This window comes from Anthonomus grandis, chromosome 22 (genome assembly GCF_022605725.1).
Source record: "Anthonomus grandis grandis chromosome 22, icAntGran1.3, whole genome shotgun sequence".
NCBI lineage: Eukaryota > Metazoa > Arthropoda > Insecta > Coleoptera > Curculionidae > Anthonomus > Anthonomus grandis.
Genome location: NC_065567.1, coordinates 23,513,423 through 23,536,146, shown reverse-complemented (window position 1 = coordinate 23,536,146; position 22,724 = coordinate 23,513,423). Strand labels below are relative to the sequence as shown.

At 30.2% G+C, this 22,724-nt stretch overlaps 1 protein-coding gene across 7 annotated transcripts in view; it reads left to right on the top strand.

The window, feature by feature from the left end:
* The window catches only part of LOC126748603 (lachesin-like), a 184,703-nt gene that overhangs the window by 140,535 nt on the left and 21,444 nt on the right, over positions 1 to 22,724 (top strand). For 4 of the 7 annotated variants that reach the window (XM_050457948.1, XM_050457947.1, XM_050457953.1 and 1 more), the window contains 4 exons: positions 5,757 to 5,896; positions 12,557 to 12,580; positions 21,475 to 21,660; positions 21,721 to 22,045. In XM_050457948.1, the coding sequence (XP_050313905.1) occupies positions 5,757 to 5,896; positions 12,557 to 12,580; positions 21,475 to 21,660; positions 21,721 to 22,045 (675 nt within the window). The remainder of the gene's footprint in view (positions 1 to 5,756; positions 5,897 to 12,556; positions 12,581 to 21,474; positions 21,661 to 21,720; positions 22,046 to 22,724) is intronic. The other 3 variants (XM_050457951.1, XM_050457952.1, XM_050457949.1) reach the window with 2 other exon arrangements.

Below are 22,724 nucleotides of genomic sequence, written 5' to 3'. Positions count from 1 at the left end.
TTTAGCAAATTTGATCTCTCTGGTTTTTTTTCTGCCAACGCATGGTTTTCGCTTAAAAAAATAAAAACAATTTTATTTCCCTCAAAATTTGATGCGGTGTGAAAATGTTTGTTGTTTGACGTAGTATTTTTTTCATAAAAATATTCAATAGAAGACCTGTAGGGACGCCACTGGCAGAGAAAATATTTCTTTTTGTACATCAAAAAATGCTTCTCGATGCATGGAATATACAGGGTGTTTCAGAACTAACGGAAATATGTCACTACGCCACTACGGCCCTAAGACGCGTTAAAATTTATAAAAAACATAATTACCTAAATAGGATCTGCTGCATTTATTTTTACCTTTTGTACATGATACCATAACAACAATTGTTTAAAATCAACCCTTATCAATGTCAATTCTTAATGTCATGTTTAAAAATTTTATAGCTTACAATTTTTAAACATTTATTGCTAATGGAAAACTTTACCAATCAAGAATTGACGGATATGCATTTGGCATACGGAGCAACAAACTGCGCGGTTGTATCATGAACGTTATCCCGAACGACAGCATTCTGGATACAAACAGTTTATTGCGGTTCATTGGCGGCTCGCTGAGACAGGCATGTTCAAGACCAAGATGCATGATACTGGTGTTGCTCGAACCGTAAGAACGGTCGAATTTGAAGAAGAGGTGCTTCAGCGAGTTGCCGATAAACCATCAAATAGCACACGTGACGTCGCTAAGAATATGAATACGCGTAACGCTTCTGTCTGGCGGGTACTACACGAGCAACAACTCCATCCTTAGCACTTCCAGAAAGTTCAAAGTATGACTGCAGCCGATTTTCATTTCAGAGTTTAATTTTGTCGATGGCTTCTGGATCACATCATTGCACAACCAAATTTTTTACGATATGTTTTGTGGACCGATGAAGCCTCTTTCACAAGAGACGAAGAAAATCCTTATGCAATTTTTCCAAAAAAACATCAGAATCGTTGGTCTGTCAACGTATGAGCAGGCATTGTTGATGATTATTTAATTGGGCCATACCTTCTACCGGAACGGTTAACAGGACCTCTTTATCTGCGTTTCGTGGAGAAAGTTCTTCCAGAACTCTTGAAAATGTTCCACTAAACGTTAGACAGCAAATGTGGTTTCAGCATGATGGAGCGCCGACTCACTTTGCTGTACAAGTACGCGAGTATTTGGCTCTGCGGTTTGGGCACCGTTGGATTGCCAGAGGTGGAGCAGTTTCTTGGCCTCCTAGGTCACCCGATTTAACGTCGCTCGATTTTTTCTTGTGGGGACATGTAAAGTCTTTAGTCTACGAAACTCCAGTAGAATCAGAGCTAGACTTAATTGAACGAATAACAGCAGCATTTGAAATAATTCAAGACGAGGATCAAATTTTTAGTGTAGTCCGCCGAAATCATGTGCGGCGTTTAAATCGGTGTATTGAGGTTGGAGGAACATATTTTGAACAATTATTGTGATGGTGTCATATACAAAAGGTAAAAATAAATGCATCAGATCCTATTTAGGTAATTAATATTTTTTCTAAATTTAAAGGCGTCTTAGGGCCGTAGTGGCGTAGTGACACATTTCCGGACATGAGTTCCTATACTTAAATGGATTCTACTGTTGCACTTAACAATCCCTAGAAGTTTGATCCCATAGTTCTAAAACACCCTGTTTGTACCAAATTTCATAAAAATTTCTACAATATAGTTAAGGTTATTATTAAAAAACTGATTTTTTTTTGAAAAATTTAATACCCTCCAAAGTTAAGACGTTTGGGACGTATAGGAACTTTTTTTCTTAAAATGGGTCCAGGAATCACCCCCTTAAATATGAGCATGTCTTTAAGGAACACCCTGTAGATATTACAGAAAATAATTACATAAATAATAATTGTTCACCTACATATATGTATATCTGTGTGTGTACAAGAGAACCTTACAGCAATCGCATATCCACCACTAATTATATTAATTTTCTAATTCTAACCACTATATAAAACTTATTTATTAACAATTGATGACTTATACACCTAATTTGTTTAGTATAAACCTGAAATGAATTTTTATGACCTGTCCAAGATGTTAGCAAACATATCAAAGTCTTCACTTAAATATAATAAAATTTTTTTTAATAAATAGATTTTATAATATCCCGTCTAATAGAAGAAGAATATTGTAAAATTTAGGACCAATATATGTTACAAATCTTTGATTTCTCGTTTTAGTCAGAAAAAGGATTTTCACAGACGACTCCGCAGACGTGCTTCTCATATAATAATTTGTACATGGTTACAGTATCTTCATATACAATTTGAGGAAATATGGCCATATTTTAAATAAAATAAATGAGTCAAGCTAGTTGAGAATATTAAATACAGTAAAGTTACACATACTTTATTATTTATCATGAAGATTGTTAGGACATCAACATCAGTATGTTTAAGGAAGAAACTTATCTATTAACTATGCCTTGTTATCGACTTCCATTTTTCAAAGAAGTTTTTTTATAACGTGGTAACTAGTTATAATTTCTTAAAGGAATCTAGGTTTGGACCAGACTGAAAAACCAACTTTTCTAATCCTAAGAGAATGGGCTGTATACGTATGAGTTAATTTTTTTCCCAGTTTTCTTGATGATACTGACTAATTAAGTAGTACAGGCAGTTAGGTGAAAGAGTAACTATAAGTTAAACTTCGCCGTTACTCTGAGAGGTGTGTATCTTAAATAAAGACGACTTTTTTTCTTAGTCACAACTTGTGTTAAACGCCAATTATATCCGTCTTCAAATACTTAAAACACACTTCAAAATTCTTTAAAAAAATATAGCAAGTTAGTTTTATTTTATTTATATTGAGTTATAAACATATGTAATTTTTTTTAAAATACAGTCCGGTCCTGTTGATGTCTACCACGATCCCTGCCGATGACACCAGTTCGGTTGCGGTGAACCGCCTCGCCTGTGTCATTTCCACAAGTCCATTTTCTTGTTCCTGGCCTGCCCTTAAGTCACCCACCCCACCCCTACCCTCCCGGCTCGCAAAACAAACATAATTAATTAAGAAAAATTATTCCTGCCTTCGAAAAAGTTTAAATTTCATTGCTCTCACTAAACTGGGGTTTATTTTCAACGATTAATAACAGATTTGTTCATTGGGAGAGGGAGATGGGAGAGCAGTTTAGGTATGCAGGACAGGGACGCGTGGAGTAGATGATAACATAATGTAAACAACCTTTTTTTTTGCTTTTAAACGTTATACGTTGTGAACATGAGCTGAATGGGAGAAACGATAATGTTCTTTGCGATGGTTAATGAGGCATCGGTTATGAATTAAGACATTGGAAATTCTTTAAAAAATAATATAACGATTATTGTATGTTAGTGATCAGGGGATAAAAGATTTCAGAATGGTACCAGATATACGCCTCAAGGTTTGATTCCATGTTAAAAAAAATCCTCTATTTATTGTTATTGTTTTTTTTTTGTTAATAGACTGTTTCTTCATTATTGATTAATTATTTTTTGATTTTTCGATATCTCTGTGAAAAATCCAGCGAATATTAAATATCTAAATAAGAAATTTATAGACATGGAAAATTCTTTAACATATTATGGCGACACAGAACAAATCTATCAAAAGGCTTACTATTGAAAACAAAGAACTAAAAAAAACATAATAAAAAAATGAAGCGACGAGTGGAAATATTAGAGAAAGAAGTCTAAAAATATCACTCAAAAACAAATTTTAATAGTTCTTAAAAATGAGAAATTAAAAATAAAACAAGGGATTATTATTAGTCATTTATTAGAAATCACAAAAAAAAAATTTATTACATAGTAAATATGTTGAATAATTATTTAAAAACCCATAATATATACGCTAAATTACTGTAAATTTTACACGAAATAAAATTCCAGTTTACAAAAATATTTGAGAAAAAATGGTTGACAAAAAGTGCACTTAGGAGTTCTCTCTAATTTTACTAAATATTAGTGACAATTTTTTTTGTAATTTTACATTACTGCTCATTTACATAATTTTACTCAAAATGTTATTCCAGGCATTTGAAGTGACTTAAAGTTTGTTTAGAGACTTAGTTTCAAAAGTAATATTTTATTTTATTCAAGGCATTTTTTTACGAGTTGACGAAGTAGTCCATTCTTGCAGAGAAAAAAAACTTTTTTTTTGTTCTCAGTTCTTGTTTACAAAACAATTATCGTATTATCGTAATAATGTAATTTTAGTAAGTCCATGTTTGGTCCCATTCTCGTGTATCTTAATCCGTTTTAACCTTTTAACCTTGTCCGAGGCACTAGATCTGTAAGATGTATTGACGGAACCCCTTAATTTGTTATTCCTGATGATAGACATGTTATATGTCCGAAACATGTCGGATTAATAATTTTTAAATAAATTTAGTGGAAGATGACCGTAGAATCTTTAGTTACCCATTGATTTTTTTATGAGTTGACAAATAATTTTTCAATCTCTTTTAGACATTTAAAGTAATATTTATTCTATCTATTCCAGGCAACATTTTGTATTTTTCACATTTCTTGAAAACGTTTTTAAGTCATTCAGCAATCGGCAATAATTTTGCATGTTTTTTTGGGAATATAAGGTAATTCTTCCTTTATTCCAATCATTTCAAAATTCTTCTCAACGGAATAAATTTTTTCTTTGTTTTAGATATTTGCGAATAAGTTTTCATGATTTGCAAATAGTTTTAGGAAAATAGGTATATTTGCATTAGTTTTCTAGAAGTGAGAATGTCAAGTAAGTTAGTCAATTTAAATTAATTAGGAAACCGAATTTGTAAATTATAATTCCAATCCATTTCATAGATAAAATATATTAAAAAATAAAATTTTAACGTCTTTTTAAGGGGTAAGCATAGAAATTTATAGCTCTTATCAAAAATTAAAAAAATATTTAAATTCCTATAAAATTTGACCTTTCTAAGAAAAATTAGATTATTTTCAAATTGATTAGGGTACAGAATTTCCAAATAAAATTCTAAGGTGACACTATGGAAAATTTTTTCTTGAGATTAAGAGTTAGAGCCATTTTTTACGAAAATTTCTTATTTTTTCCAAGCAGTTGAGGACATATAACCAGAAATTCGAGTAATTAAGGTAGTACTTCTCGCTCAAAAGCTCTTGTAACTTGGTTCCGAAATTGGTGATAGTTATCCCAACTATTTACTGTTTTTTCCAATTCATATTTTAAAAAAGCCCGATTTCTTAAAAGCATAAGATATCTAATATTGTCTGTAATCCAAGAACTCCTCCGTTTTGTTATTTTATTTGTCACACATTGTGTATGTATATCAAAAACGCTAAGAATAATTAATAAAATTAATATAAAAGTCGTTTTTTTCAAAACTTTAAAGTTCTGTATGTCAATAATAAAGGAGACGGTACAGAAATCAAGATTTTTTTATCAAAACAAATAATTAGGTCTAAAAGAGATGCCTTTCCTCTTAAACCAGGACGAGTTGAATCATAAATTAATTTATATTATTAAACTCTGGTGGCCAATAGAAAATACCAATGCCATAAAATTCCATCAAGTATCAACTGTACTTAAGCTTGCTTAGAAACTGTACATTCATAACCAATTAAAACAACAAATTTCAAATATTCAATTACTACTTCAAAGTGACCCCCAATCCCTCGCTAATAAAATTTTAGTTTTTAGGGTAAAACTAAAACAATTGAAACTGTAACATTGTCGTTTTGTTTTCAGATGCAGTATTAGGCTTTGAGCCCGACTTTAAGTTCCCTTTGGAGAACTTGACAGTCCCTCAAGGCAGGGACGCGATGTTTACCTGTGTGGTAAACAATTTGGGAGGATACAGGGTGAGTGGGGATTCGTCCATGGCAAGGGTGTGTATCTTTCAATTTATATACTACTGCACCTCTACTGCGCTGACACCGGCCATACAAATGTTTCTCTTAACACCCGATTTATCCTGAATATGTTGTTTGTTTTTTATTTGGATAAATTCGGGTTTTTTTTTTGTTAAGAAACATGTTTTTTGGCTAAAACAGCGCGAAGCACCGAGCACTGAAGCACCTGCACCAGCACGCGATCGTCGCACCACTGCACTTTTTCCACCATTAGCCAGTTAATTTTTTTTCTCGTTTTTTTTAATAATTGACTTAAGACACGCCTTGATTGTCCAGAGTTTAATTAGGGAGTAATAACGCAATGCCAGGAATTGTATTTATAATAAAGTCCTCTTATCTCGATAAATCCGGTCATGCATATGCCACAATGCAATAATCTAATATGTCGGTCGGGATATTTGTTATCTTTCTAGGAACTCTTGCTTGTTATTGTATGTATAAATATGTATTTACATGGAAGAGATGTTTTTAAAAAAAGGACATTTTAAAGAAATTTGGGGTTAGTAGGATTATTTAAAAGAAAAACTTTTATATTAATTTTAAATATAATCAACCCAGAACTAACAACGCTTATTACATTATCTTAAAATTTTTGCTAAAAATTAAAAATTTAAATGCATTTTTTACTCGTTCTTTTATATAATATTACTAATGACTTTAGTGGAAAGGAGAAGTTCGTCCATTATCGGATTATAAACAAACCAGTTTTAGTAAAATATATGAACTTTCGAGAAAAGTTAAAGGAAAACGTAACGCTTATAAGCTGTTTTTAATTATTTAAATATTAAAAATAAATACGGGGAAAAGCACTACGAATTAAAAAGTAATTTTTTTGAGACCTATGGATTTAAGGCCCGTTTTATAAACGTTTGAATTTAATATGCAGACATTCCTTTTTGACTTCAATATGATTAACTTATTAGTCTTTTAAGTGGAAAATTCGTTCTTATGAGCCTCAAAATAAAATGCCATCTTTTGACCTGAAAATGATTAAAAAAATGGTTCACGTCATTACAAAACTAATATTAAAAATGTTTCTTTTTTTCTAATAAATGTCATATCAAATAAAAGAAACAATATGCTAAATATAAACATTAACTGAGCTAAAACGGCGCAAGTCGCGCAGATCAATGTTGGTATTAAGTATTAACTTAAAGAAACATTGATCCTTCGATTCCTCGTTTTCGCTAAAAGAGAATCCATACCTCTTGGCCACCTCTACGTTCAATTTGGGTTAGCAGATAATAAACACTAATGATCTCTTATTAATTTGTGATTTATATGAGTTATTGCAAGTTAATGCAAAATGTTCGCACCCAAGATTTCACTTGGCCAGACCTGTATACCGGGTGGTGCGTCGCCGAGCGGAATATAGGAAAACCTATGTAAATTTTAAGTTGGTCAATTATTGGCTTCCCTGTACATTTTATAGAAAAAATGTGAGATAACTTTTTGAAGAGACCAATCTGGCAAACCCTTGTGCAAAGTTTCAAAAAATTTTAATAAGCGAATCTTGAATTATTTAATTAAATGTAATTGCAAAATTAGCAAATTTTCGGTTCAGGTAAAACCAAACGTGCATCAGTAGAATATTGTCACTGACGTGAGGAAAAGTGTCAATAAATCAGTGACAGTCGATATTTGAAAACAAGTATGAATTATTCAATTGACGAAAAAATAGCCATAATTAAGTGGCATTATACGGGAAACAGTTTTAGAGCAGTATCTGAAATGTTGTCAGTTTATTTCCCCACTAAGCCCATTCCGTCCATTTAAACTATTAAACGTATTGTCAATAAGTTCAGTTTGAGTCCAAAGGTACCGTAATAAATAATAGTAAATGTTCAACTCAGGAACTATCGAAAATAGAGCCGAAGAAAGAGAACAGAGATCTTAATATTCTACTGAGTGTGGAGGAAAACAAGATGGTTAGTACGAGGGTTCTTGGGCAAGAGGTAAATAAACATCATACAACGGTATTGCGCACTTTAAAAAAAATACAAATATTATTCGTATAAATTCGAAAAACATCAAGAGCTGCAGGAAGGAGATAAAGAGCGAAGAATGGCATTTTGTTTTGAAATGATGGAAAGAGCAAATAATGATAGGAATTTTTTAGGAAATATTTGTTTTACCGATGAATGTACATTTACCCTCAACAATGAACCAAATGTTCAGAATTGCCGGTATTGGAGCCAAGAAAATGAACATTGTTCATACTCGGACATAATATCCCCAAAAAACAAATGTATTCGTGGGAATTATCCTAGGACTATAACCTAACAGCTCAAACCTATTTGGACTTATTTCAAAATCAAATTGGACCCGTCTTGGAAAAAGTTGTTCGGGAAGATCAAATGATCTGGTACCAAATGGATGGTTGTCCGGCCCATAATGCCCGTATGGTTAGAGAGTGCTTGGAAAGCCGTTAAAGCACGGAGGTTCTTTGAACATTTGATTAATTGATGTTTTTATTTATTCACTATTATTTTTAAAAAAGTTATTGTATTTCATTTTATATTTATCCACACTTAGTAAAATATTAAGAGTTCTGTTCTCTCTTTTTTCGGATCTATTTTCGATCTTCTGAGTTAAACATTTACAATTATTTATTGCAATGTCTTTGGACTCGAATTTACTAACAATAGGTTTAATGGTTGAAATGGACTAGATAGGCTTGATGGGAAAATAAATTGAAAATATTTTAGATACTGCTATTGGTTTAATTAAATTCTAAGAATGATAAAATTATTTTTTTAATAATCGATAATAATAATTATAATTGGTTTAAGTTCATCGTTATATTAAATAAAAGTTTAGATATAAAAGTAATGTTAACGTGTCTTACTTTGAATGTATGGTTGTAAGATTGATAAAACAAAAAAAAAACATTTCTTGTATTCGGCTGTACGTCAGATTTGACAAAGCCTTATAACAAATTATTTGCTGGTGGCTGGTGTCTGGTTTTACCTAAACCGAAAATTTGATAATTTTGCAATTACATTTAATTGAATAATTCAAGACTCACTTATTAAAATTTTTTGAAACTTTGCACGAGGGTTTGCCAGATTGGTCTCTTCAAAAAGTTATCTTACATTTTTTCTGTAAAATGTACGGGGAATAGAAACGTATCATCCATTTTTCTCTAAGAGACCAAACGAAAACAAAAATAAAGGTAAGGACGCAAAGTCACGGTCTCATCAAATCCATAAAATTTCTTAAAAAAGCTTAAAAGCTACACGTGTTTCGCTCCTGTCGGAGCATCATTAGGTCTAAAAAATACATTAAGATATTTTTTAAAAAGAACGCTTATAAAACTCATTACTTAGACCTACACAGATCACATTACAACTAATAACAAAAGAAAAGCTAGGTTAAGTTAACAATTCCCACCATAGATAAAAATGTATGCTTAAAAAATAAAAAAGTAAAAATGTAAAACGTCACCAGTGGGGAACGATCCAGCAACCTTTAGATTCACAGGCGCGCGTCTAACCCATAGGCCACCAAGTAACATGATAAAACATGGGGAACACTCCGAACTATACTATTAAGTGTGAATATAAGTAAACATCTTAACAATAAAAACTAAAAATATCTAAAATCGAAAAAGAAAAAGAAAAGACTTTTTAAGACAGGTTGTTATAAATGAGGTGAGGTTCAAACGTGAAAATATCGTTCACACACACAAGGACAGGGCTCTTCTTAGCTTTAGTTATTTCCATTTTTTCTAACAAGTCCAGTTTTTTGCCTTTTGAGCACTCATGCAAAATATCCGCTCCCTGAGTTAAAGAAAAACCATGTGAGGAGGCCAATAAATGATTTGCAAACGCCGATTTAGTTTCGATCATGTCAGTATCCCTATACCTGTCCACCAAACTTGTATGTTCCTTTATTCTGGTGGAAATTTTTCTCCCCGATTGCCCTATGTAAATGGCATTACAGTCATTACATCTTAATGAATATACCCCTGATTTTGAAAAGAAATCTGCCTTATCTATTATACTAACTAGCTGGCTTTTTAAACTGTTTGTAGTTTTAAAAGCAATTGTAAGATTTGTAGACTTAAAAAACTTTGCAAGCTGAAAAGAAATATTACCAAAAAATGACATTGATCTAAAAAGGTGACTATTTTCATTATTAAGATGGATTAAGTTGTAAGTTAGTTTGTATTTATTAAAGAATTTAGAATAAAGGCGATTAATTATATCAAGTGCAAAACCATTATTAAAAGCAATATGTTTAATTATATTTAGTTCACCAAGAAAAGCTTCTCTAGAAAGGGGGATGTTGAAAAGGCGATAGAAAAGGGAATTAAAAGAGGCCAATTTGTAGGAATAAGAGGAGTATTGGATGACATTGTCCGTAGTGGTGGGTTTGCGGTAGGTCTCAAATTCAAGTTTGTTGGTATTTTTTGAAATAAGAACATCAAGAAGAGGTAACTTTCCATCTCTTTAATGGTAAACGAGATATTTGCGTGAAGAGAGTTTATAGAAATGAGGAAATCCGCCAATTCTAGATCATTTCCATTCCATACCACAAAAATATCATCCACGTATCTCCTATATACAGTGAGAAAAGCACCAAACTTCCCATTGACAATCCTTTTCTCCAAATGGTGCATAAAAATCTCACTGAGAAGAGGAGAGAGGCAAGACCCCATTGCTAGTCCAGTAACAGTCTAAAAAACCTGTTGTTGAAAACGAAAAAATTCTGATCAAGTACTAGCTTAAGGAGTGTTAAAAGATCATCAACAATAAATCTGTCAAGCGGTGACTTAAGCAAAAGGGACCTGACTAGATCACCAGGTGGAATGCTTGGAAATAAGTTCTTAACGTCGAGAGAAATTAGTTTTGAACCCTCTGGTATGCAGATATTTTTTTAAAAATTTGTCAACTCTACTGAATTTTTTGTGTATATAAGTACCTCTGAAACCAGTTACATCTCTGAGTGTGGTATTTAACCAGGCTGACAAGTTATAACAAGGTGAGTTTACAAACGATACTACTGGCCTAATAGGGAGATTGGGTTTATGGATTTTAGGAAGGCCGTAGAGGAGAGGAGTTCTGGGATTCATAGGGTATAATTTTTCTTTCCTAGTATGAAAAAATTCTAAAGTCAGATTACACCTATCATTGTGTAATCTGACTTTTGTTTTTTTAACCTTGGAGAAAAAAGAGCTAGTAGGATTTTTGTTTACATTAACAAAGTCACCCGAACCCAAAAAATCTAAAACCTTCTCTATCTAATTATCCCTCTTAAGTATAATCAGGCAGTTACCCTTGTCAGCTTTCGAAAGGATTAAATCGTGATTCTTTATTCTATTTTTAAGAGAAGTTAGATGTTTATTATTAAAATTAGATTTATTAGAATTTGAATTAATATTAGAATTTAATAAATTTATTATTTTAGCACGCAAAATATTTTTATTTTTAATATCAGTAGTCTGCAAAACATTCTCAGCCTCCACAGCTAAAGTCTCTCGCGTGCGCAAGTCAGTCTTCTTAAAAAAGTTATATTTTAAATTAAGATTCAAAAAACTTTCGTCATCCGGTGTGAAAGCCACATTTGTTAAATTCAAGTACCTTTTATGAAATTGAAAGTGACATTTTCCTAGCTGCCTACGGTATACATTATTATGATTTTCTTAAAGATTGAACTTGAGATGTCTTAAGGTGATTTAATTTGCGGTTTAAACGAAAAAAGGTGTAGCTTTTGAGCTTTTTTAAGAAATTCTATGGATTTTATGAGACCGTGACTTTGTGTCCTTACCTTTGTTTTTGTAATGTACAGGGAAGCCAATAATTGACCCCCTTAAAATTTACATGGGATTTCCTATGTTCCGCTCGGCGACGCACCACCCGGTATATAATGATTTTGATCATTTTACACTGGTGAAAGTTCGCTTACCCAAATTGTATGCACGTCTTATGAGCTATTACACCCTCAGTTTGCACATATTTTTCATTTATAATACGTTCATGCAATTTGCGCTTATGGACTTGTGCAAAAAAATCGTTATATGTAAAGGTTCCTTTCAGATGCAATTTGCACAAGTGCATGAAAATTTCTACCAATGAACTCATTTTATAAGTTTATTCGAAATAAAAATAATGATTACTTGGGCTCATTCCTCAGAAAGTTTACTTTTTAATTTGACCCCAAAACTTGTCGTTATTCAACTTTAATTGGTTAATTGAAAATTCTACCACATATTTTCTTTTATTAAACAAAATAAAATTTGTATGTTTTTGTACCGTTAGTAGAAGCATACTACAAGTAGAGTTCTGGTAGTTTTAGCAATAGCAATTTTCTTCTCAAAAACTTCTAAGCTAATAACTCAAAGTACGAGAAAGAAAATTGTAAAAACACCATAAGATACCTATTCTGTAAAGTTTAAAAAGCTTTTCTGCGCTTATAAAAACTTGGAGATAATTAAAGGACGAAATAAGTGTATACAGAAAGTTTTAAGGAGTTTGAAATTAAATATTGCAGCATGAAACGTTTTATGTGTAAATAATTTTGAAACAGCAATGTATTTTAAATAGGTGTAGCTGTATTTTTATTATTTTTTTTAGAGAGTTTTACTTGCTTGCAAGTTAATGTTACTGATTATTATATTTCTTTTTTTTATAGGGGATGGGATTGGCACCAACTGGGGTAAGTTCATCAGTAACCAAACAACCATATAGATTTTCATTAGAGTTAGAATCATATGTACAAAAATACATACTGAATTTAAACAATCGATTGACACGATATCCTTATGTAACAGGAAATATTAACATATATGATTCCTGGCTACTGCTCTAATCTCTCATTCAATTTCCGAATACGTCTCGTATCGACTGGGATGATTAATGTTCATTAAAAACCAAGATAGGGATATACGTAACAGTGACTGCACTGGGTGATTCCCCATAGATTCTCCAACCAATTTAATTTAAGGGCATTAAAAAAATGTGCCGAAATTAATGTCTTGTCTGTAGAAGAAAATATATAAGAAAAAGGCTAAACTGGAAAGGAAATTCCTATAAAACAAATGTAAGACGAGCAATGTGGTGTGCACGCGCGCAGCAATCTCAGATTTCAGCGGCATGCTACCCTAGGCTATAACCCAGATGGGACAATAGCTGTAAAATTGAAACTTAATGAGGTGTGAACAGTTTAAATTGATATTTAAAAGAACCGAGATAACCTAGACTTGAACGGCAATCTGATTTAAGAAACAGTCTTTTCTATAATGACTGTAGCTTTAACTTTTTGCTACACAAATCAGTGATTCGCTAAATTATAGCTCTACGAGAATTTTTAGTTTTTCACATTAAAAAGGCTTTTTAATCCAATTTGTGCATAACTTAAATGTATATGAGAGTGAGTATTATATTTCTATCCCCATTGATTTTCTTATTTAATTAAATATTATTGTTATTTAAATTTGAAGTTATGCCTTTAATTTTATTTTTTAACATACATCTATGTATATATAAAGACATTGTTATTTTTAATTGAATACGTCGAAATAATGAGGAAAACACGAGAATAAAAGATAACGCTGCTGAAATTTCAAAACTATTTAATTTCTTTTTTAACCGAAAAGAATATTTATTTTTAATATGCTTCATTAAAAATAAAAGCTTAAGAGGCTTGATTCCTATTTTACGCATTTTTTTTGTTGTGTGTGCATAAACAAGAAGTTAAGAAAAAAAGTAATTTTAATAGGCAGGATATTTTTTAAATTATTAAACACCTTGAATTCAAACTTTATTTTGAATATTAAAGGATATTTTTTTAACTAATGCACTTGATATTAAAGCATTTTTAATTAGGCCTATACTTTTCTATGTCTTTTTATTAAAAATAATTTTTTTTTATTTATTCAAAGATTATTAGCTGCAAAATATAGATTTCAACTGCCTGGAATAAAAAGAAAATTACTTCAAAATAATTGAGTTAATTTTTCTCTTCTTTCAGACTTTTCCAGTAATTTTTATTTCCTTGCAAGCAGTCAAAGCGATACATTATTACTTACCGGCAATCTGATAAAAAAAATTTTATTCAATTTTTAACAATCATTTGATCATTCTGAGCGACCATATTTAAAGATTATCAGCTGAAAAATGAAATTTCAACTGATGGTCTATCTTGCAGCCGCCATTTCTCCATTTGTATTAGGTTGGCGGTGTTAATTGATAGTAGTAGCCTTGTAAGTATTTCATTACTAACCTAATAAAGTTTATTTGATGTCTATAGCTTTATTAGATCAAAAGTTATTAACCAAAAACATAGAGGTTGACGCTTGGAGGTGCTACTGACGTGAAGCGAAATTCAAACAGTTGTAACTCTTAAACTGTTCAAAATTTTGAAAAAACTTAAACAGATTCTTAAAGATAGTTAGTTAGTCTTAAAGTTTATTTCTAACGATTATGACTGCAGGTCAATTATCAAAGAAGATATAAGTCAGTTTTGGGTCAGGGCAAATTTAAAGTGGCTTGTCAATCTTGCAGCTGCAATTTCTCCACTTATATTGGGTTTATCGTAATAAATAATAACATAAACCTTGAAAAGCATTTCATTATTAACCAAATAAAGTTTATTTCATGTTAATAGCTTAAGTAGATTAAAAGTTATCAACCGAAAACACAGAGGTTGACGCTTGGAGGTGCTATTGGCGGGAGGCAAAATTCAAGCGGTTATAACTCTTAAACCGTTAAATATTTTGAAAAAATTTTAAGATTCTTAAAGATGATCAGCCAGTCTTCAAATTCATTTATAACGATCATGATTATAGGCCAATTATCAAAGAAGATATAAGTCATTCTTGGGTCAAGGCAAGTTTGAAGTGTTGATGGTACTAATTAATAGAATAAAACTTGTAAAGCATTTCATTCTTAATCGAATAAAGTTTTTCAGTAGATCAAAACTTATCAACTAATAACCTAGAGGTTGACGCTTGGGGGTGCTACTGACGTGAGGCAAAATTCAAGCGGTTGTAACTCTTAAGCCATTAAACATTTTGGAAAAATTTTAAGATTCCTAAAGATGATCACTTACTCTTTAAGTTTATTTACAACGATCATGAATGTAGGCCCATTATCAAAAAAGATATAAGTCATTTTTGGGCCAGGATAAGTTTGAAGGGTCTTATCTATCTTGCAGTTGCAATTTCTCCACTTGTACTGGACTGACGGTATTAATTGATGAAATCAATCTTGTAAAGCATTTCACTGCTAACCAAATAAAGTTTAATTCATGTTTATAGCTTCAGTAGATCAAAAGTTATTAACCAAAAACCCGGAGGTTGACGTTTCGAGGTTGCTTTTGACGTAAAGCAAAACTCAAATGATTATAACTCTTAAATTAAGATCATAATTCAGCAAATTAAAGTTTGATTGGCTTATTCCACAATGTTAAAAATGAGTTTAGTTATAGGAATAAGGTGTTTATGTGCACTTGGACACTCACAAGAATTTTCACGCACGCAAGACCTAAGTTGGCCAGGCGTGTATATTAGGGGGGAATAAATTCTTCTTGTAATTCTTTTATTTTTGAAATTATAGAATGCATTGTAGAGTGATGATTGCAAGTTTAGGTGCCAATATGCTCTGGAAATACTGAGGCTATTAATGGAAATTTTTATTGACAGATTATTTGCTTGAAATTAAGGATCTTCATGAAAATCAATGAGAAATTAAGGGAGTTATTATTAAAGCGATTTTTTTTTTAATTTTCTTTTAACATATATGAGATAAAAAGAAATTTGTATAATTACATCTTTTATTTGACATTAAATATCCTTTTTTACCATCAAATTTTCATGAAAATCGATGGGAAATTAAGGGAATTATGGTCAAAATAATTTGTTCCTAGACATGTTTTTTAATTTGAGTTAACTTTAACTCAAATTGAATTAATAAAAATTATTGTGAATAAATTTTTTATTTGGAAATAAAAATTCTTTGTTCTGATTTAATTTTTATAAAAATCAGTGAGATATTAAGGGACTTATAGCGAAAACACTTTGTTCCTGAACAATTTTCTATTAACTTGAAAACTATTGAATAAATGGATATTTATATAAATAGATTTTTTATTTAAAATTAAAAATTCTTTTTTATGATTTAACTTTCATGAAAATCGGTGGAAAATTAACGGAGTTATAGTAAAAACGCTCTGTTCAATAGTTTTATAAAAAAGGAAATTGAGAAAAACCTCTTAACAATTTTTTATCATTTTCTGAAACTTTTAGAGATATCGAAAATTGTCTTTTAGCATTAGATTCCTTATCGAAAATCGAATAAATCATATATAATAGTATTTAGTTGGAAATTGCAAAATAAAGAAGTTAATGAGGATTTTTGAAAAATAGGAAACATTTTGAAAAAAAAAATTTTCTGGAAATTGATAAATTACCCAAAAAGGTTAAAAAAATTCTTTTTGGAAAATGTACCAAAAAAAAATTATACTCAATATTCCCAAAAAGTCTTCCTCAAAAAATCCAAAAAGGTACCCATAGGAAAATGCTTATTATTTTAGTTTTTATTTTTTTTCTAGAAAACTATTAGTTGGAAAAAGAAATTGTTGGAACAAAAGTTGTTTGGAATATCAGTGCGCATCAGGTGCAATAATAAAATAGTCAATTAGTCCAATAGTTTTCCAGAAAATTAAGAAAACCTTGAAACATATTGTCCTGATTTTCTCAAAAACTGTAGGGAATAGAGAATTTTTTTTTTAGCATTGGATTCCTTATCAAAAATAGAACAAATCCTATAAATAAATATTTAGTCGGGAATTGCAAAATAAAGAAGTTATGAAGGTTTTTTGAAAAATTAGAAAAATTGTTTGTTTCTTTCGAAAATTGATAAATCAGCCCAAAGTCTTAATAAACTTTTAACATAAAACTGTTTTGAAAAATGCATCTGGAAAAAATTATAACCCAATTTGTAAAAAGTTTCTTCCTCAAAAAATCCAAAGGAGTACCCATGGAAAAATACCCATAATTTTAGCTCTTATTTTTTTCCTGGAAAACTATTGATTGGAGAAATTAATTATTTAAACAAAAGTTGTTTGAAATGTTAATTCGCATTAAATCTAATAGAAAAATAAATTTTAAGTCTATAAGTTTTCCAGAAAATTGAAAAAAACTTCGAAACAGTTTTTTTTTCAATTTTTTTCTAAAACTGATGGGAATATAGAAAATTTTCTTCTAGCATTGAATTCCCATCAAAAACAAAATAATTTATATAAACTAGTTACTAAAAATTGGAAAAATTTTGGCTAAAAAAATTGAAAAAAAAAGTTTAAAAAAAAATTATTTGTTTTTCCGGAAATGTATTATTCGCCTAAAAAACATCAAAAAAGATCCTATAAAACCTTTTTGAAAAATGTACCTGGAAAAAGTTATACATAAATTTCCCAAAAAAAAAAAAAAATCTAAAAAATTTAAAATAATTAATTGGGTCACTAAAATAACATATATAATTTTATTTTTTTATTTAAGTTCATAAATAAATGCGTTGTGTCAGTGAGTGATTAAATACTAAATAACCAACGTATTTATTATACTTCCATTCAGCAACCCAAACAATAAACCACTACATATTCATATTCGAGCGAAATCTAAATAAAAACGCCATTCCACAAACCAAACATAAAGTTACCAAACCACTGTATCTCAATTTTCTACAAGTTTACTTGTAATTTTAATACAGTTTCCATCAAAGCCAAAAATAACAGTAAAGAAGCGGTGCAGGTAGATGTGATCTTATTTGTGCCGCGAGGTAGCTCTACCTGGAATCTGAAATCATCTGTATATGACGGCACATGACGACAGAGTGGAGGCAGCCAACGTAGGGCCAAAGGTCTAACTTCGCCCTGCCATACAGCTTTCATATGTAAACAAGATTACCATTATTCACCTTCGATGTTCCTGGTCCGTTTTAACCGGCGACATTCTTACATGCAGGGATGAAATGTCAACTCGTCGAAATATGTATGAGCTCTTTACCTTTTTGATTTTCGCCCTCTGCTGTATAAAGTTATTAATCAATTTAAAGTGCCTTTCACGCAATGGATGTGCCATTTATTTTAAATTTTCCCTTGGCTTTGTTTTATGCCTGTGTACCAACTAATTTTGTTTCTATCCCATTTTATCACATAATATATTAAAAAAAAAAGACGTCTTAAACGATTTATAGGCGCATTTAAATAAAACCTGCAAATGAGTATTTACCTTTTTGAGCTTCAATTAGATAGTTTAAATATTTAAACGGAGTTTTAAATTTCTAGGTTGCGTGTAAAACATTTTAGAGGACCTTAGTGTCACTTTAATCGATAAGATACACCGTATTTACTTGGTTGTAAATTATATTTTGTGCAAAAGCCAAATAAATAAATTATTATATTTAAAAAAAAAATATGGCTGCCCAATAAAACCTGTTAATTTTAATTTCTTTATAGACTATTGACTATTTGAATGCATAACTTAAATGGTCACGGTAGCCACTTTATTTTTTCATGTTATTTTTACGTAACTTAAAAAAAAAACACATAATTTCTAGAAGATTCAGATTTGAATAGAAAAGTGAGTATGAATACGCCCAAAAAACAACTGGAATAATCAGTTTTCTATATAAAATCATAGTTTTCTTAATAAAACTGTTATTTATAGAAGCTTGACACAGTAATATTTCAGAAAAATAAGACGTAGATAATTTTTAAAAAATATCAATTTTATGACATATAAGAATCTAAATTAGCAAAACAGACGTCAAGTTATTAAGGTTAATAATATTCTAAATAAAGAAATATTTGTTTAAATAGGGGCACCACAAAGGACAGTACTTTAACCTTTAAAATTGAAATTAACAAAGGCACTCTCATATAGCGATGAAACGGCATTGATTTCTAATGGTAAATATTGGGATCAAGCAATATGCTATAGAGGGTTTAAAAAGGGTAAAAAGTTTGTTAGGTGTGCATGCATTATGCCTAAATGTAATAAAAAAAATACACTGCATTTTCTTACACTAGGGCAAAGTGTTTTTTCACAATTTAAGAAACAAATTTAAAAAAACGTTTTACAATTAACACGTTTTTATATATAAATCACCAACAAAATCCATTTTACGCTGTCAAATTCTAATGTGTGGAAGGTGTATAATAATATACACCCTCCCATATTACAGTCTGTTTCTAATAACTGATGATATTGGTTAATATAAAACTACTAAAAAAAAAACATTGAAGGTCAGACTACTAAAATTAATAAGGTTGCTCAATAATGCACACAGGTGTATGTCTTATACCTAAAATATATGTTATGTTGTAATTTAATTGATTTATAAACCTGGTAGTATTAATTATCAAGTGGTACTACTATCAAAGCTTAAAATAAAAATTAATGTTATTCTTTTTATGTTTTAATTGAATTCCTAAACATTTAATTTTTTGCTTATATATTTGCTATTACGTGGCATAAAGATTATATTATCATTTAATTGACCGTCAAATCTGTTCAAACTTTAACCAATAATTATATATACATATAATTATAAAAATTTGCTTGCTAATTATTAAGCTGACTATTTTAATAATTTTTGTGCTTTGTGCGGTTTTTTATTAATTAGCTTTTTTTTCTATATTTTATTATTGTTTTGTACTAATATATGTATATTATTAACTCAATAAATACAACTAATTTTATTAAAATATTCATTTTCGTATTTAATCTGACTAAGTGAGATATACACAATTTACAGCAGATTCAAACAATAATTTAAAAATAAAATAAGGAAATATAAAAACAAATGGAAAAAGTTTTTAATAATATTTTTATTATAAAAGCTGTTGCGTCAATCCCAAATTTGCTTACGAACTCTGTACTTTTCGTATTTTTTTAATGCATAACTTAAATGACTATTGTAGCCACCTTATCTTAATATGTTATTTTTGTATAGAGAAATGTTTAGTGAGGGCCACTTGATATTATTAATAATTGTAATAATAAGTGTCTTTTATTTAAGAAACAAATAATTCATTTCTATAAGGAAATAAAGAAAGTGAAGTATAGTTGTGTGGCTACTCTTACTTAATTTCATTTTAATTAAAAGAATAAAAATTAAAATTACAATGTTATTATGTGATTTTTTAGCGAACAGTTTTTTAAATGTACACATATATAGAATAGAAAAAAAGCAATTTACAGATTTATTAACTTTAAGATTAAGTTACTCTAAGTTAAATATGCTTTTTGTGGCTATTTTCCTTTTTTTATTACGTATTACCTGAAAATGCTTATTTAATTTTTTTTAATAAAAACAAATTCTTTCTTATTTACAATTAGTGAGTAGATCTAAATATTTAAATCATTTAAACTTATCAGGCATGCAATTATATAAGGTGATTGCATTATATGAAAAGATATTTTTATATATAGATGGTTTTGTAATAAAATGGAGAATTTTGGCAGAAATTAATTTTTAATAGTATTAGAGGTATTAGTGGTATTGAGAAGTTAAGGTGTTATCCTCATTATATATTAATTTAATCTTATACAACTTGTGAACGATATAATATTTAAAATGTAATTAAAGATAATTAACACAGTTTTTAACGTAAAATCTTCTTAAAAAATTTGTAGTTTATTTTTTTAATGCATAACTTAAATGGCTATTGCAGCCACCTCATCTCAATATGATTTTGTTCTTAAAACACTTAATAGGAAGTGTGTTATTTAAATATGACAAAACTCTTGTGAGCCATATAAGTTTTTAAATCGTAATTTAAAGATAAATAATCCAATTTTTAACATAAACCCTACTTAACCGTAGTTTGCCTGCGAACTCTGTACTTTTAATTTCTTTTAATGCATAACTCAAATGGCTGTTGTAGTCACCTTACGCTAATATGCTATTTTTGCATATACGTTTTAAATTTCCAAAAAGTCTTTTATATACATAAATTAAACGGACCAAATTTAATGTTTAATGTTAACAGTTCCCTAAGAAACTCTACTTTATAGTTATATTTACCATAACATATAATCAGGAGAAAAGTTTCCTGTTTCAAAGTTTATGTCCAAAATGACCCAAACACTACTGCCCGTCTAGAACTGTTATATTGCAATTGGAATTATAAGTTTCTTAGTTAAATGCAAGTTAGAATTAGACCATATTGTTGAGCAGTAATGGAAAATATATTTTTACAAGAAACGATAAAGGTAAATGATGTTTTAGAATAGTTTGCGTTGCACCTGTAATAAACCATTAATTTCCACTTTTTGTATAAATTATTCAAACCCCTAATGGAGAGCATATACATTTTTAAAAATAAAAATAGATATTCACCCACATTTCCATATTTTTTTTTAAAATGTCAAACTGTTGTAAATGATATAGGGAGCATTTTTACGATTTTAAAAAAAATACTCTGACGACAAGGCGTGGCTTCGAAATTATTACCTAAAAATGTAATATTCCTGATATTAATTAATTGCCAGGAATTCAATTTACTGACATAAAATAGCAAAAGAAACAATTTTTCAATTCCCGTAGGTCGCCTGGATTAAGGCGGATACCAAAGCCATATTAGCGATACACGATAGCGTAATAACAAATAATGCAAGATTATCTGTTACGCATAACGATTATAACACATGGACTCTCAGTATTAGGGGTGTGAAAAGGGAGGATAGGGGGAAGTATATGTGCCAAGTAAATACTGACCCCATGAAAATGCAGGTAGGAGCTTACCTTTGGATTTTTTGGGTGGAATAATTTTTTTTTAATTATCTCTTCCAGACTGCCTTTTTAGAGGTAGTAATACCCCCTGATATAATCTCGGAAGAAACCTCAGGTGACATGATGGTACCTGAGGGTGGTTCAGCAAAATTAGTGTGTAAAGCCAGAGGATACCCACAACCGAAAATTATTTGGAGAAGGGAGGATAGTGGAACAATCCTGGCAAGAGGAAACAGCTCCTCGAAAAAGGAGAGGGTGACCTCATTAGAAGGAGAGGTGCTCTCCTTGACTAAGGTTACTCGATCTGAAATGGGGGCTTACCTATGTATTGCTGCTAATGGGGTGCCTCCTTCTGTTAGTAAAAGAATGATGCTGCACGTCCACTGTAAGTATTTATATTTTAAATGGTTAAACCTAAATGAAAACTCTATACCCTTTTACTTGTTCCTGGCTAAACTTTTATTTCATTGTCAATTTTATATTACTATATCACGCTGTAGTAATGGAAGACAGTTAAGAATAGCACGTAGTGTATAAACTCTTTTATCTCCCTTTTCTTTTACTGATAGATAAAATTCAATATCTTTGGGAACGTGTATCTAAAATTGACAAAGCTTCCATATTGGACAAACATAATTGAATTTCCCAACTGTATGCTGACAAATGTAAATAATTATGACTTAAGAAGGGTGTTTATTTTTATTAAAACTTAACTGTGGAATTTGCATGCGAGAAAAATATATTACCCAAGTATTTAAATTGTTATAACAAAAGGATAAGGGTAAACAATTATTGTTTTAAAAGCTCATATGAATATGGATGCACCGCCGCGCCAGGACGTACAATAGGGCTGGGCTAATGCTTCTCCGGCAACTACACAATGGCTCATTATAAACGAAACCGTAAATACAAATGTTGGTAACTTCAATCATTTCCTGACACGTTTTATTCACTGTCAGACATAAAACGTATCACCTCTTTGCAAACTTTAAATACTCATCCCTTTGAGCTTTTGTTACCCCGATTTATTTTGCTCCTCTTGGCTTTTACGTGGTGCTGTTATT